Source organism: Phycodurus eques, chromosome 2 (assembly GCF_024500275.1).
Source record: "Phycodurus eques isolate BA_2022a chromosome 2, UOR_Pequ_1.1, whole genome shotgun sequence".
Classification (NCBI taxonomy): Eukaryota; Metazoa; Chordata; class Actinopteri; order Syngnathiformes; family Syngnathidae; genus Phycodurus; species Phycodurus eques.
Window position 1 is genome coordinate 22,313,270 of NC_084526.1, and position 15,876 is coordinate 22,329,145.

Consider the following 15,876-nt stretch of genomic DNA (forward strand, 5'->3'; position numbering starts at 1 on the left):
CAAACGCTTTTACATTTGTGATTGGATGATTGAGGTTGTGGAGGCGGAAGTTCTGCCTTGAACAGATTTCTGCCCCACGCCGTGGAGCGGACAACTCGTTTTCAGTTTACATCCAAGCGTTATGCACAGAGTGAATGATTGTGTCGCAGCGCGAGTAGAAGCACAACATAGATCCTTCCGTTCGTCCATACCAAGACGTTTCGCAAACCGAAAATAATACGTAACTAAGGGTAAGTTTTCTATGAAAAATGTGGACGTACCCCGAATTGTTCGCAAACAGAGATTCTTTTTTTCAATGCAACTATAATGGCCGTCCATTATGTGCAAATTGTTGCTATTCACCCTCCGGCTTGGTCCCTATCCCTGGCGAATAGCAGTGGACCATGGTATATATACAGTATGTACTGTATGTGTTGAAATGAGTCAAAGGCATGTAAGCGGTAGCGCGTTGACTGGTCTCCACTTGTGTGTGTGTGTAAAGGAGCCATATTTAGTCACTAACAGTAAGTGGGTGTTTGAAATGGACCCACCTGCCTCAGTATAAGGTAGTGGAACCACATGATTTGTCCTCCTAGTAATAAGAAAAGTGGTGTTTTCAGAAAAATACATCTAAACTATAAACTACAATAATAATAAAATTAAAAGTGAATAATATGAATAAATACAAAACATTTAATAGTACTACAAAATAATAAATAACAATAAATGGATCGATAAATTCAGGCACGGTGTACGACTGATTAGCACGTGCCTGCGTGGGTTTTTTCCGGGTACCCTGGTTTCCACCCACATCCCAAAAACATGTGTGGTAGGTTAATTGAAGACTCTAAATTGCCTGTAGGTTTGAATGTGATCATAATAATAATGCGGTGGAAATAATATTGAAAAATAGAAGTTAAATCATATTTACGAAGTAGAACAACCTGGCCCCATTCTGCCACAAGTGGCATACTGGACAAGTGGTTAGCAGAACCACCTCGCAGTTCTACGGTTCAGGCTTTGAATCTCAGACACAGCCTGCATGCCTAAAGTGTATGATCATATTAATTTTCTTCATAATTAGAAATATAATTTCCAGGAAAAAATACATCTAAATGGATAAATACATGAACAGAAATGTAATGTTGACATAACACTTGAACTTTTTCTTTTGGCTTTTTTAATTTTTTTTTATTTTTTTATTTTTTTTAACTCCCAAAGAAAGCCCTCGTCTTATTTTGACACTTGTATGGCTGACAAATCCTGTACAGTTGTTAACATCTTTTTTAGGGCCACATCTTGACCCTGGATTCTGGTCTTATGGGACACAAAATCTGTACAAAATTGAAGACCATAGCAGGCATCCTGGTCCAGATTTATTGGAGCTACTACTATTAATAATAATAATAATAATAACAGGCGGCACGGTGATCGACTGGTTAGCACACCTGCCTCACAGTTCTGAGGACCCGGGTTCACATCTGGTCTCGCTTGGGTGGAGTTTGCATGTTCTCCCCGAGCCAAGTAAGTCAATAAGTGAGTATCCTACATAGAGAAGCCAAAGTGAAAGAAAAAGCATTTATGGAAGAAAAGAAAGTGGTTTGTGTTTTATGTAAATGTGTGTGTGTGTGTGTGTGTGTGTGTGTGTGTGCGCGTGTGTTAATCCAGTGGGTTTTATGCTCAGTGAATGAGACAGTGGGGCTTTGCAGTGATTATCCCCCGCAGGCAGGCAGGCCGGCCGGCCGGCAGGCCTCCCCTGATGATTGCTTCGAATGTGCTGCCGTCTTTCCCCATCCCACGTGTCGTTGTCCTCCCCCCCCTCCGTATTCCCAAACATGCCCACATTTCAGACGAAACATGTCGGAACATTTACGTGAGTTTGTGCTACAAATCAGGGGTGGGCAAAGTATGGCCCGCAGGCCACATACAGTAATGCCGCTTTAATCCGCCCCCAAGACTCATGTAATATTTCTTAGCCATTTTGCATTCCGCCTCCCCTAAATTGGATTGGTTAAAAATCTATAATTCATATTATTATCTCATTAAATAATTAATAAAACATTATATAGATTCATTAAACAAGGCAAATTCCTGCCTAATTTCTACATGAAAAAAATCAGTTTTGCTTTTTGATTGTTTGTTGCATCGTCAAACTTGTAGAGACAATGAATTTTTGGATTTGCTTGCTGTAAGGTATATTCATCAAAATTATACATATTTCAAAAAATCATGAGATATTTCACTCTGAGTGTGTGCAGTGCAATATGAGTTTCATTTTTTGAATTGATCTACCTAACTAAATTAATTTGTAACTTAAACAGTTGGTCAGTCATTTGTAGTTAAATGAATTACGATCAATGCAATTTGATAATGAGTATGAATAAATAATTAAATAGTTAAATGAATTAAAATAATATTTTAAGGAGATTTTCTTTTTTTATTCAAATAAATGATTTGACATAGATTTCATTTACAGTCGCACACAATTTTTCACCTGCCTTCCATCCTTGTGTCTGTGTTAAAAGCCAAACATCTGAAGTTTCCCCAACCCTGAAGTCAATGATAGCAGCTCGCACTTTTCCTCCTGTCGGCCCATCCTTCCGGGTCCGCAGTTGCCATTACGTAACGGAGGAAAAAAGGTAGAGAATTAAATGTGCGCCGTCATCTTTCCTTCAGCTGTAATAAAAAAACTAAATGTACGTAGATTGCGGTGACGTTTGTTGACACAAATAGCCCCAAAAGTCATGTTTTTAGGCACGCCACAGTGACAGCAGATTTCTCTCTGCGGGTCACTCCTCGCCTCTCCACAGGCTCACTTTAATGCGCTGCAGCCATCTTGAAATTCCATCCATTTTAGGAATGTAACATGTCTGCCTCTCAGTTCTGAGGTTCTGGGTTGGATTCCAAGGCTTCCTGTCTGGAGTTTGTATGTTGTTTTCCCAGCTATTCCAGCTTCCTTACAACTTTTGAAAACTTGCATGTTAGCTTCATTGAATTGTCCACAGGTGCGAATGTAAATGTGAATTCTTGTTGTCTGTACAGTTTGTGCCTTGCGATTGATTAGCGACCAGGCTGTACCCAGCCTCTCACCCAAAGTCAGTAGTGATGAGGAAAAGCGCAATAGGAAATGGACGGATTAATTATAATAACAATAGCATCAAACTACAGCAAGATGTACTGTACATGATGGAAGTCAACAAAAATACTTCCCTGAGGAAATCAGGGAAAGAGAAATCATCTGTTCCAGGATCAAACTGTGGCTGTTCACAGGTGATGTTTGAAGTCACATTTTTGGGTGTCATATCATGTAAAAAGGTTATTTGTCTGATGTAGGACTGGACCCAAAAGCAGGCGGAAGGAGTAGATGGAAATAGTAGTAATAATTTGAAGGAAGCTCAATGTGTGTATTTCCGAGTCGTGATGGTGGGATCGCGGGAACAAGGATCAGTCAGCAGACGGTAGCGGGAGCAGGAGGCAGGACTTGACGGCGTGGTTGGAGCGGGCAGCGGACTTGCAGACACGGGAGGAATCCTGGAAGCGGAAGAGCACATAGGAGGGGAAGTATCACCGCGGATAGTCCGGAAACAATTAGCAACAAGAGGTGAAGCCGCGAGAGCAGCGCTGTGTACCGCCAACAATAGCGAAATATCTCTGGCGCCGGATCTCTGGGTCAGGCAGGCTTAAATGCGGGCAGAAATCGGAGTTGCTTGAAGACAGGTGCGCAGCCCAGGTGATGTTGATTACTGGGGAGAAGAGTGGGGGGGGGAGACAAGCTGCAAGGCGCCACGCAAGCTCCAACAGAGGAACTGCAGGCGTGGATCATGACAAATAAGTTATTAACATGTTGATGGGGTTTTTTTTTTTTTTTTTTTTCTCATGGGGACAGTTTGGCCCTGGAACAGATTATTTCGACTTCCAATATTTCCTATCGGCTAGCTTCAAAACAGACTATTTCGATTTACATTATTAACTATGGGAAATGTAAAAAAAATAAAAATAAAAAATCTTAAGAAAATGAAGGTCCACCAAACTGATTTCCATTTCCATTATTTCCTATTTGTTTTTTTTAAAAATATTTTTAAATCAACAACATAAATGCCCTCTAACTTTAAAACCCAAATTTGAAAATGCTGGCGCTGCTTTCAATGGCTGCTCGGAAAAAAAAAAACGAGCAAAAGAAATAATCCTTTGATGTTCGCTGAACTGAGGTCTTGCCTCGTGCCGCCGTTTGACTTTACAGAGTAGATTTGAATGTAGAGGACTATCTTGGACTACTCTGTCTCACGTCTTCATATTAGAGTGTCTTGATTATACTTTGTGTACATACGTACATTTTGTGTACATATTAGCAGTGAGGCGTAAAGTGGCCAATTAAGTATAAGGAGTCAGCACGTGAATTGTTATTTTTCTTAGGCTCCAGGCTGCCATGATGCTCTTTGGCCTGCTTAAATCCTGGTCCACGTGTGTGCTTCCTGTTTATAGGTCAGCATGGAGCGATTACACACGCACACACACACACACACAGAGTCTACTCTGTGTGTGTGTGTGTGAGCATGCGTGTGTGTGTTTGCGTGCTATTGGTTGTTTATCCTTTATTTATATCACAGAGCAGTTTTTCTTAGTACATATTCATATCCCAGCAAGGAAAATGATCAATACAGTGCTTTACAAACACATAAAAAAAAAATTCAATTAACAACAGGAAAATAAATTAAAATAAAAACACACAAAGCCATAAAATGATTACAAAAACACACACAAGACAACTAAAACATTAAAAGTAAAACCAAAAAAACTAATACAAAAATAAACATTACAATAGAAATGATGTAAAATAAAAACAAAACAAAAAAAATATTAAACAACTGAATAAAGAATTAAGAGCAGAAAACACAAACATTCAAATAGAAAACAACAACTTTGTAATAAAAACATTAAAATAAAATACAAATTGAAAAAAATGAAGTTGTTAGAAAAAGAAAAAAATGACAACATTACAAATCCATCCATTTTCTACCGCTTATCCGGGTCAGGTCGCGGGGGCAGTAGCTTTAGCAGGGACGCCCAGACTTCCCTCTCCCCAGCCACTTCATCCATCTCTTCCGGGGGGATCATGAGGCGTTCCCAGGCCAGCCGAAGGACGTAGTCTCTCCAGCGTGTCCTGGGTCGTCCACGGGGTCTCCTCCCGGTGGGACGTGCCCGGAACACCTCACCAGGGAGGCCTCCGGGAGGCATCCGAATCAGATGCCCCAGCCACCTCATCTGGCTCCTCTCAATGCGGAGGAGCAGCGACTCTACTCTGAGATCCACCCGGATGACCGAGCTTCTCACCCTATTTCTAAGGGATAGCCCGGACACCCTGCGGAGGAAACTCATTTCGGCCGCTTGTATCCGGGATCTCGTTCTTTCGGTCACGACCCACAGCTCATGACCATAGGTGAGGCTAGGAACGTAGATCGACCGGTAAATTGAGAGCTTCGCCTTTCGGCTTAGCTCCTTCTTTACCACAACGGACCGATACAAAGTCCGCATCACTGCAGACGCTGCACCGATCCGTCTGTCGATCTCCCGTTCCATTCTTCCCTCACTCGTGAAGACCCCAAGATACTTGAACTCCTCCACTTGGGGCAGGATCTCATCCCCGACCTGGAGAGGGCACGTCACCCTTTTCCGACTGAGGACCATGGTCTCAGATTTGGAGGTGCTGATTCTCATCCCAGCCGCTTCACACTCTGCTGCGAACTGCTCCATTGAGAGTTGGAGGTCACGGCTTGATGAAGCCAACAGAACCAAATCATCTGCAAAAAGCAGAGATGCAATACTGAGGCCACCAAACCGGACCCCCTCTTCGCCTTGGCTGCGCCTAGAAATTCTGTCCATAAAAGTTATGAACAGAATCGGCGACAAAGGGCAGCCTTGGCGGAGTCCAACCCTCACCGGCAACGAGTCCGACTTACTGCCGGATATGCGGACCAAACTCTGACTCCGGTCGTACAGGGACCGAACAGCCCGTATCAGGGGGTTGGGTACCCCATACTCCCGAAGCACCCTCCACAGGACTCCCCGAGGGACACGGTCGAACGCCTTCTCCAAGTCCACAAAACACATGTAGACTGGTTGGGCGAACTCCCCAGCACCCTCGAGGACCCTGCCGAGGGTGTAGAGCTGGTCCACTGTTCCACGGCCAGGACAAAACCACACTGCTCCTCCTGAATCTGAGATTCGACTTCCCGACGGACCCTCCTCTCCAGCACCCCTGAATAGACATTACCAGGGAGGCTGAGCAGTGTGATCCCCCTGTAGTTGGAACACACCCTCCGGTCCCCCTTCTTAAAAAGGGGGACCACCACCCCAGTCTGCCAATCCAGAGGCACTGTCCCCGATGTCCAAGCGATGTTGCAGAGGCGTGTCAACCAGGACAGCCCCACAACATCCAGAGCCTTTAGGAACTCCGGGCGAATCTCATCCACCCCCGGGGCCCTGCCACCGAGGAGCTTTTTAACTACCTCGGTGACCTCAAACCCAGAGATAGGAGAGCCCGCCTCAGAGAACCCAGACTCTGCTTCCTCATGGGAAGGCGTGTCGGTGGAATTGAGGAGGTCTTCGAAGTATTCTCCCCACCGACTCACAACGTCCCGGGTCGAGGTCAGCAGCGCCCCATCCCCACTATACACAGTGTTGGTGGTGCACTGCTTTCCTCTCCTGAGACGTCGGATGGTGGACCAGAATTTCCTCGAAGCCGTCCGGATATATATTACAAATATCAAACTTAAACCACCAACTTTATTATAAAAAATCCTCCAAAATTCCTCCCTAGCAATATGCCTCATATGGTTCAGGCTCTTCTACGCGGCCATTAATCACCTTCAATAATTTAGGTGTGCCCTTTGCATGGCTCCATTTTAACTTGTGAGGTATGTTGATGATGATGATGATGATGTGGGAGCTGCAGCATATAGTGTGCTTGTCCTGTTTCCGCTATTTCTGTTGTGCAATGTTATCATGACTAGCTGCATAATCATATGACATGCTCATTTGTCCACACGTGCCATGGACCTTTTAAGAGACTTTCTTTATAGTCTGGATTATTTCTAGTCCTTGTGTTCATTTCTATTGCACAAGGTGGTGGTTATCAAGGACAAACTGGCCAGTGGAGCCATCGTATTGGTCATATGACACAGATAGAGCCACATTGGTTGATGCATGCCATGGACTTTTTTCACTGAATTATTTCTCATTGTTGTTTGTCATTGTGCAAGATGGTGGTTGTCATGAATAAATAACGATAGGAGTGATCAAATAATCATCTGACACGTACATTGTGTGAGCGTATGTGCCCACGCGTGACTGAGCATGCCATGGACTTTTTTTTTTTTTTTTTTTTTTTGCGCCTATGGATCATTTCCAGTGGTTGTATTTATTTCGAGTGTGCTCGGCGACAGCTATCATGAATAACCGGCGAGAGGAGCGATGACATAATCGTATGACACATGCATATGCCAATGCGTGACCGAGTGTATTATGGAGTTGATTTTACTGTCTAGATTATTATTTATTTATATTCCATTTTATAATTATTTCATTATGTGTATTTCTTTTGTTCAGGGTGCCGATCGTCATGAATAACCCATCGCATGATGATAACATGTCACGTCTCATGCACGCACGTGTCAAAATAATGCAGTTTTTTGGCTGTACATTATTTTGAGTCATTGTGGTTATTTCTATTGTGCAAAGTGGCAGTTATTACTAATAACTGTCCAGTGGAGCAATCACATAATCATTTGGCACAAGCATGCGCCCATGCGTGACCGAGCATATGGAGCCTTTTTTTTTTTTTTTTTTTTTTTCTTCAACTCTGTGCATTTTTTCTTGTTGTTATTTTCGTTTTTATTGTGCAAGGTAATTGTTATCACGAATAACTGACCAGACAACACAGCGTAGTGCAATTTACAAAGTGGGTTATGGAAATCGAACAGCCACGCAAGTGTGGAAAGGAGTTAACAAGGAATCTTCAAATAGTAGGTGGTTATACTTGTACCCGGGCATTCACCTGACTAAATCCACATTGCAATATTTATACCATCAATACTAAAGGAAAACATAATAGAACAGCACACATCCGCCACGTATATCTTCTGGAGCAGTTCCGAATCAATATATTTTTTGAATAACATGACAAAAAGATGACAAATTCAAATGAAATACATCAAGTTGAACTTGACAATAACAAGTTTTGCTCTGACCACCCAATCAGAAGACAGAAAAATGCTGCCGTCATTGTGGGCTAAAACTAGATGCCCACCTCTCAATGCAGCTGAGAAAGCGAAGCGGCATTGCTAGCTAGCGATCAGTTGTGGAGAGAAAAAAAGAAAGAGACATTTGTGTGACAAGTTGTGACAAACACAGCGAGTCGATCTAAGATTAGAGATAACTCACCTGAGTTAATTTCATCTTTCTGTGTGTTATAATATACTCCTTTTCTAAATTCGAATTGATATTCATGTTAAGTGAAATAAAATGGCTGCACAGATCCCTTTCGTGTGGCTTGATTGCGCTGTGACCTGTCGGTAATGCTTCGGGAGGATGGAAGGAACTGCGGATCTCGCGCTGACGAGAGCTGTGTGTGGTTATGCATTTCTTTTCTGCCAAAATGAAAAGAACAACTCCATTTAGCAAGACACATGCAGCAGACACACTTAATTTGCTTTAGTGGGCCACAGAGTGATCTGGCCACCAGGCCTTGAGTTTGACACTTTTGAGCTGCAGGCTCAACAAATGTGGGCTTCTTGTGCCTTCAAGTAAATTTGTCGTATTATTGAGGAGCAATTGTCTACTTCGGGTTAAGTGTAACGCGTCTCAGTCTGAGAGGAATAAAATATTTTTGTCGCGATGTTCGAGATCACTTTTTTCCCAGACCGATACCAGGATGAGTACTCGCGATACTGAATACTGATGCCATAAGCGGTAAGGAAAATGGATGGATGGATGGCTGGATGGGTATTAGCTTGCATTAGCATGCAAGTGCATTATGCCCCCTAAAGGTCTGCAATGGAACTGTACCACCCTGGATGTCATGATTACGCAAACGGGTCAGATGGACATGTATAGGATTTGACAGTTGTCATAAGAGAAACCTTAGCCCTCTGCAGGGCTAACATTGTTAATAATTAACATTAACGTTCATTTTACCTTGCACTGCATTCTATGTCGTTGATGGAGCTGTTGCGAGATTGACGTGCTTGAGATATTTGCTGTTGCAAGGTCCGTGTTACGCGTCTCCCGTGTTCACCTTTCTGCTCGGTCTGAAAGGCTCCCACACTTTCAGCGTTCTCTTTTGTCTTCTCTGATGTCGTCACCATCTTCTTCTGCTTCTTCTTTGTTGTGCTTAGTGGCAGTCTGAAAACTATTTGTCCACTTGTCTGTTTTGTCGTACAAGCAGAGGCTTACGGTATATTCTCTGTCTTGTCACTGTTATAAGACGGCGTTTGGTGAATTTGCTGAGGCCTGCTGTGATGATTTAGGCTATTCGTCAGTCAGCATTAGAGGATGTCTTTGGTTTAGTCAACTAGTCCGTACAGCGAAGCATGGTGGTGGCAGCATCATGCAGCAGGCAGCTGTTTTTCCTTCAGCTGGAACAGGGGCCATAGTGTGTGGTGCATGGTTTAAAAAGTGTGAGAACCACTGCTCGAGCCAAAGTCCCGGAATTTAGGCGTGAAGTGGGCCTGGGCGCAGTTGTAATAATGGCCAAGTGTGAGTGCTTACATTGTGTGCGTAGGGAAGACAAAGAGAGGAAATGGCGTCGGAGGAGAGAGTGGAGAGCGAGAGTAAATCCTCTTTTCCTCGCTCTGACTTTAATCCTCCTGAGCCTGGCAGCCGCTGTCCCTCAAGCCATCTGATTGGGCGGGGGGAGGGCAGGGAGAGATGTCAGGGCCTTGAATGGATGTCTGTGAAGATGGATGAAGACCAGGTGGCTGACCTTTGCCATCAAAGTCATGCATGTTACGCCTACTTGCTTATTACCTTGTACTAAACCACAGTACAGTACAGAGTTCCCCAGCTGCAATATATCGCCGCTCATCGTTGGAACCCCCGCTGTATCGCGGATTTCTAAGCGATCATTTAAAAAAATTTTTTTTTTTTTTTTACAGTATACAGTGTAATACCACTTTGCCCCACAACATGTCGGGCAGCAATGAGGTGGACTGGAAGACATGCGTCATACTGGAATTAAGAGCAGGAAGATGCAGAGAAGGTCCCAACTACTGTGAGCTCCAGTATTAGTCGTTGTTCCCACACAGCAGATATTTGTTCAGTTTGTATGTGTTGCTGCACTGTGTGTATTAAAGTAACAGTTGTTTGAAGATTTAACAATTACCTTGACAGCGATGTTAATTTCCTTGAGCCTGTCAATGGTTTTTAGCATTATATGTTAGCATTAACCCAGCGGACTTGAATTTGACACAATTATGTGGTTTGGAGGAACAGTTTGGTGTTTGAATATGCAGTGTTTAATTTTCTTTTGTTTTATATGTCAGTTTTATAGTAAACTTCAACTGGGAGTGACAAATAAACAGAACTGTTTGAGGAAGTGAGGAATACTATAAAAAATGTGGTTTTATAAGTTAAATTTTAATATGTTTACATGTGTTTTTAGCATGTTGGAAGGGTAAAACTAAAGTGGGTACGAAAAGTATTCAGACTTACATTTTTCACTCTTTCTTATATTTCCTCATTAATGTACACACGGCGGAACGGTGGGCGACTGGTTAGAGCATTTGCCTCACAGTTCTAAGGCCCGGGGTTCAATCCCCGGCCCCAGCTGTGTGGAGTTTGCATGTTCTCCCCGTGCCTGCGTGGGTTTTCTCCGGGCACTCCGGTTTCCTCTCACATCCCAAAAACATGCATGAATTGGAGACTCTAAATTGCCCGTAGGTGTGGATGTGAGAGGGAATGGTTGTTTGTTTGTATGTGCCCTGCGATTGGCTGCCGACCAGTTCAGGGTGTAGCCCGCCTCCTGCCCGATGATAGCTGGGATAGGCTCCAGCACGCCCGCGACCCTAGTGAGGAGAAGCGGCTTGGAAAATGGATGGATAAATGATTGCGTTATAGGAAATAACATTGTTCTAATTATATATATTTTTAAAAATGATTAAATCAACCAAATCAATCACTCATGGAATAAATCACAATTTTCCCGCAAGTTTATTTTATTTATTTATTTATTTTATTTTTTGCGAGGCAACGTTGACAGTGCTTCATCCTTGCTGTCCCAAAGGCCAATGAAGCAAAGGCAAGCAGAAGAATATTTTTACACTTTTTTTATGCTCCGTATTAATTATAAATGGAAGCACACGAATGCCCTCATCAACTGCATATCAGTCGTCCATTTTGAGGGATGACGCCGATGATTTCCATTTTTAAAATGTCGGAAGGAGACGTGGAGATGATAACGGAGGAAATTGCAAGAAGACGTCTCTGACAGGAAGCTGCCCAGCTGCATTAAGATAAGCATACGATCAATAATACGCCAGCTGGCGGATGAACGGATGTGGCCGCAAGAAGTAAAAAGACACTCGCCGGCCACTTAATTAGGGACACCAAAAACACCCAAAAATATTTTTCCCCTCTTCTGTTGTTGTTATGGCGGAAATGTAAAATGTAGACATAAATATTTTAGATTGCAAAAAAGTGGGTGTTGAATTATTCAGCATCTCGGAGGCAGAGACGGGCGCAGGATGGACATAAATCATCTCATCATCACAGACCACTCAGTGTCACCTCCGTCAGACTTAAACAGTGGTTAGATTCAAATAATACAACATGAATGGAAAAAGGTGAATTAGTACCATCAAGATGTGCTTGAATGACACAGATGCAACAGCCACAAGCCTTTTTTTACACAGAGATCCTGCAAAATGATCTTTTGAAAACTCGATATCTATCTGGCACCATGTTATGTCTCTAATTTTAAGTATAGTTTTAAAACTTGTCCCACCGCGACAGGAACAGTGTAGACACAAGCCGTGACTGAATAGTATGATAGTATCATTTTCTCATGGTCACATGCAATGGCACAGACCAACAGCCTGGCACAGACTTTTATTTGGCTGGATCATTCAGCTCCGGTAATGCAGCCCTATGGGGGGCACAAGTCTGTGCAAACTGTAGGCCGGTCCCAAGCCCGGATAAATGCAGAGGGTTGCGTAGGGAAGGGCATCCGGCTTAAAACTTTGGCAAACAAATATGAGCGTTCATCCAAAGAATTCCATACCGGATCGGTCGTGGCCCGGGTTAACAACATCCACCACCGGCGCCGAGAACTTACAGGGCGCCGTTGGAAATTCAGCTACTGTGGGTCGAAGTCAAAGAAGAAGAAGAGTGGAAAGCGGGTTCTTCGGCAGAAAGAGAAGAGGAAAGCACAGAGCCTAGAACTGAATGTGGGGACTTTGAATGTTGGGACTATGACAGGAAAATCTCTGGAGTTGGTTGACATGATGATTAGGAGAAAGGTTTAAAAGAAGAGTTGGCTAAGATGTCTTGGAGGTGAAAAGAGTATCAGATCGAGTGATGAGGCTGAAACTTGAAATTGAGGGTGTTATGTATAATGTGATTAGTGGCTATGCCCCACAGGTACGATGTGACCGAGAGGTGAAAGAGAAATTCTGGAAGGAGCTAGACGAAGTAGTTCTGAGCATCCCAGACAGAGAGAGAGTCGTGATTGGTGCAGATTGTAATGGACATGTTGGTGAAGGGAATAGGGGTGATGAAGATGCAGGTTAGGGTGATTAAGGATAGAGATGGAAATATGTTGACCGGTGCCAGCAGTGTGCTGGATAGATGGAAAGAATACTTCGCGGAGTGGATGAATGAGGAAAATGAGAGAGCAGGGAGAGTAGAAGAGGCAAGTGTGGTGGACCAGGAAGTGGCAATGATTAGTAAGGGGGAAGTTAGAAAGGGGTGGCACGGTGGACGCGGCGGGGTACACCCTGAACTGGTTGCCATCCAATCGCAGGGCACATACAAACAAACAACCATTCGCACTCACAGTCACACCTACGGGCAATTTAGAGTCTCCAATTAATGCATGTTTTTGGGATGTGGGACGAAACCGGAGTGCCCGGAGAAAACCCACGCAGGCACGGGGAGAACATGCAAACTCCACACAGGCGGGGCCGGGGATTGAACCCGGGTCCTCAGAACTGTGAGGCTGACGCTCTAACCAGTCGCCCACCGTGCCGCCCCCTAATTCTTTTATGTTTGTTATTGAAATGCTAAATCGCTTTTGCTTGGGAATACTAAGCTTCTTCGTAAAAAAAGCGTTACAGATGCCACTTTTGCTCTGCAAGGGATGTGCTTTGCAATGAATTTGAGAATACAGTGTTCCCTCGTTCTATTGCGGTTCACCTATTGCGAATTCAATGCATTGCAAATTGTACTAAGACTTTGTTCAAGAATTCCAGTACTTGAATTGTCATACCAACACACATTTACACATGATCTGCCACAGAATTTGATACCCAATGTCCCAGATTAGCCCAATAAGTCTCAAGACTTACTATAAACTGTAAATAGAATAAGTAATAAAATAAAATAAGACAAGATTTTTGAAAAATTATAACTTATTTGCACTTGTGTATTTTTATCTTTTTTTTTTATCTTGTCTTATTTTGTTTTGTTTTGTTTTGTTCTTCTTCCAGTTACGTTGTCGTTGAGTTCAAGGTTCATCACCCACCATGGCGGACGAAGCGGACATGCGCAACGAGCTGGCTGACCTGCAGACTCGTGCTGACCAGATAGCCGACGAGGTAAAATGAGAACATAAACGCTAAGATTCAGATGACTCTGTCCTCTTAACGAGCTAAGAGGAGCTCGGAATAACAGAGGAACTCAAATAAACTCATTAAATATTCATAAGCACATCATAGTGCGCGCGAGAGAGACTTAGAGAGGGTTATTGGATGGATGGAGCTATAAAAAGGTGCAAGGACGGATGGATGGAAGTGGAACGATGGAAGGAAGATGGAAAGAATGGGAAAACATGGAATGAGAAATGGATGGATGGATGGATGAATTATGAAACAGATGGATGGATGGATGAATCTAAATATGGATGAATTAGTGATCCAGAGATAAATAAATGGATGGATGGATGGATGGAAAGATGCATTGATGGACAATGAATAATGGATGCGGTTGATATCTGATGGATTAAAGGATAGATGAATGGATGGATAGATACTGGATTAATTTGACAGATGACGGATGGATGAAAAGATATGACGAATGGATGCATGCCATGGAGGGAGAAATGGAAAGATGGTTGGATGGATGGATGAATGGAAAATAGATGTGAGGAGAAAAAATGTACATGATAGGGTGAAGAAGAATTTGGTGATTTAAAGAAGAAATGTGAACAAATAGCAATCATTTCAACAATGCTAATAATGCCATGATAAGTGTATTTGTGGAGTCCATACTAATATTGTGTTGATGTTGTTTTGTTCCAGTCTCTAGAGAGCACTCGCCGCATGCTGGCTCTGGTGGAGGAGGTGAGTTCACCGCCTCTTCTACTTGCCGCTGTTACCCTCCTCAACACAAGCAAATGTCACCTCACAGGATGTGCTGTGCATCTCATCAAACGCACCCTGATTGCTTCCAATTTTAGAGCAAACCTGTCATCTCGATTGTTGTTGCCGTCTTTTGTCAGATGTTTAAAAATAGCCTAGCGTGCATAAACGTCCGCCTTTAAATAGACAACAGCAGCTGATCTTACTCGAGCTCATTGGGCTGCATTTGCATAAGTCGGGCTGGCAGCCGACCCCCGCAGCGGCTGCGGGGGTCGGCTCCAGAACCTAAGGGGCTCGTGTTGGAAACCCGCTAAACAGAGCGAACCCTCAAGGAGCACAGGGCTCACTACTGACTTTCACTTATCTTTGAGCACTGGGATGGACGCCATTGTACAAATGAGACCTGACTCCGTCTCTTGTTGTTTTGTTCTGCATGATGACCTTCAACGAGCACAATACTGTATTTATGGCAGCTTATCCTTTGATGGCTTTTTATGTGCAACTTTCTGTTACACGCCTGTGAAGTTCCAGACACAACAAAGAAGGCAAAGCGTGCGACGGTGGGTTCCTGTTTCTTTTCTTGGTCCTGCGGTCACACGTGCCCGTGCAAGCCACTTTGGCTTAGGCGGACGGTAAAGATTAGGCTAATTGAATAAGCACACCACAGGCAGGCCCAGCGGGAAGCACACTCCGTGATAAACAGCAGCACTTACATTTACAATGCATGAAGCTCATCACCATCAGCCACTGCTGTGCTACTCTAAAGTAGTTGAACAGATAGAATTCATGACATGATTAAGATTGCCCACGCTGTTTTTACAACTGTTGGCGGGTCGACCAAGGCTGGCACGGCGAGGTCAGCGTCCTTGTCTCATGCTAATGTGACCCCCTTTAATGCTCCTCACACATGACCTTTAAGGTACAAGATTGCGGCTCGCTAAGAGAGCCCCTAAATACAAGCAGCACATCAACTGTCCTACCAGGGAAAATAAAATTTTAGACCACTGCTATACTACGCTAAATAACACATACCATGCCATACCCCGTGCAGCCCTGGGCTTGTCTGATCACTGCTTAATTCACTGAATACCAACATACAGGCAAGAACTTAAATGCGTGAAGCCTACAGTGAAAAAGTGGACCAAGGAACCACAGCTCGAACTTCAAAGCTATTTGGACTGCACAGACTGGAGTGTCTTTGAAAATTCAGCTGGCAGCCTGGATGAATATACGGACACTGTCACATCCTATATCAGTTTCTGTGAAGAGGTGTGCGTACCAACAAAATCATTTCGCACATTCAATAACAACAAGCCGTGGTTCACTG

General features: G+C 43.6%; 1 protein-coding gene across 2 annotated transcripts in view; it reads left to right on the plus strand.

The window, feature by feature from the left end:
• Positions 1-15,876, plus strand: part of LOC133398280 (synaptosomal-associated protein 25-A-like) — a 51,678-nt gene that overhangs the window by 6,545 nt on the left and 29,257 nt on the right. For both annotated transcript variants that reach the window (XM_061669934.1, XM_061669933.1), the window contains exons 2-3: positions 13,680-13,787; positions 14,490-14,531. In XM_061669934.1, coding sequence (XP_061525918.1) covers positions 13,716-13,787; positions 14,490-14,531 — 114 coding nt within the window. In that variant the 5' untranslated portion in view covers positions 13,680-13,715. The remainder of the gene's footprint in view (positions 1-13,679; positions 13,788-14,489; positions 14,532-15,876) is intronic.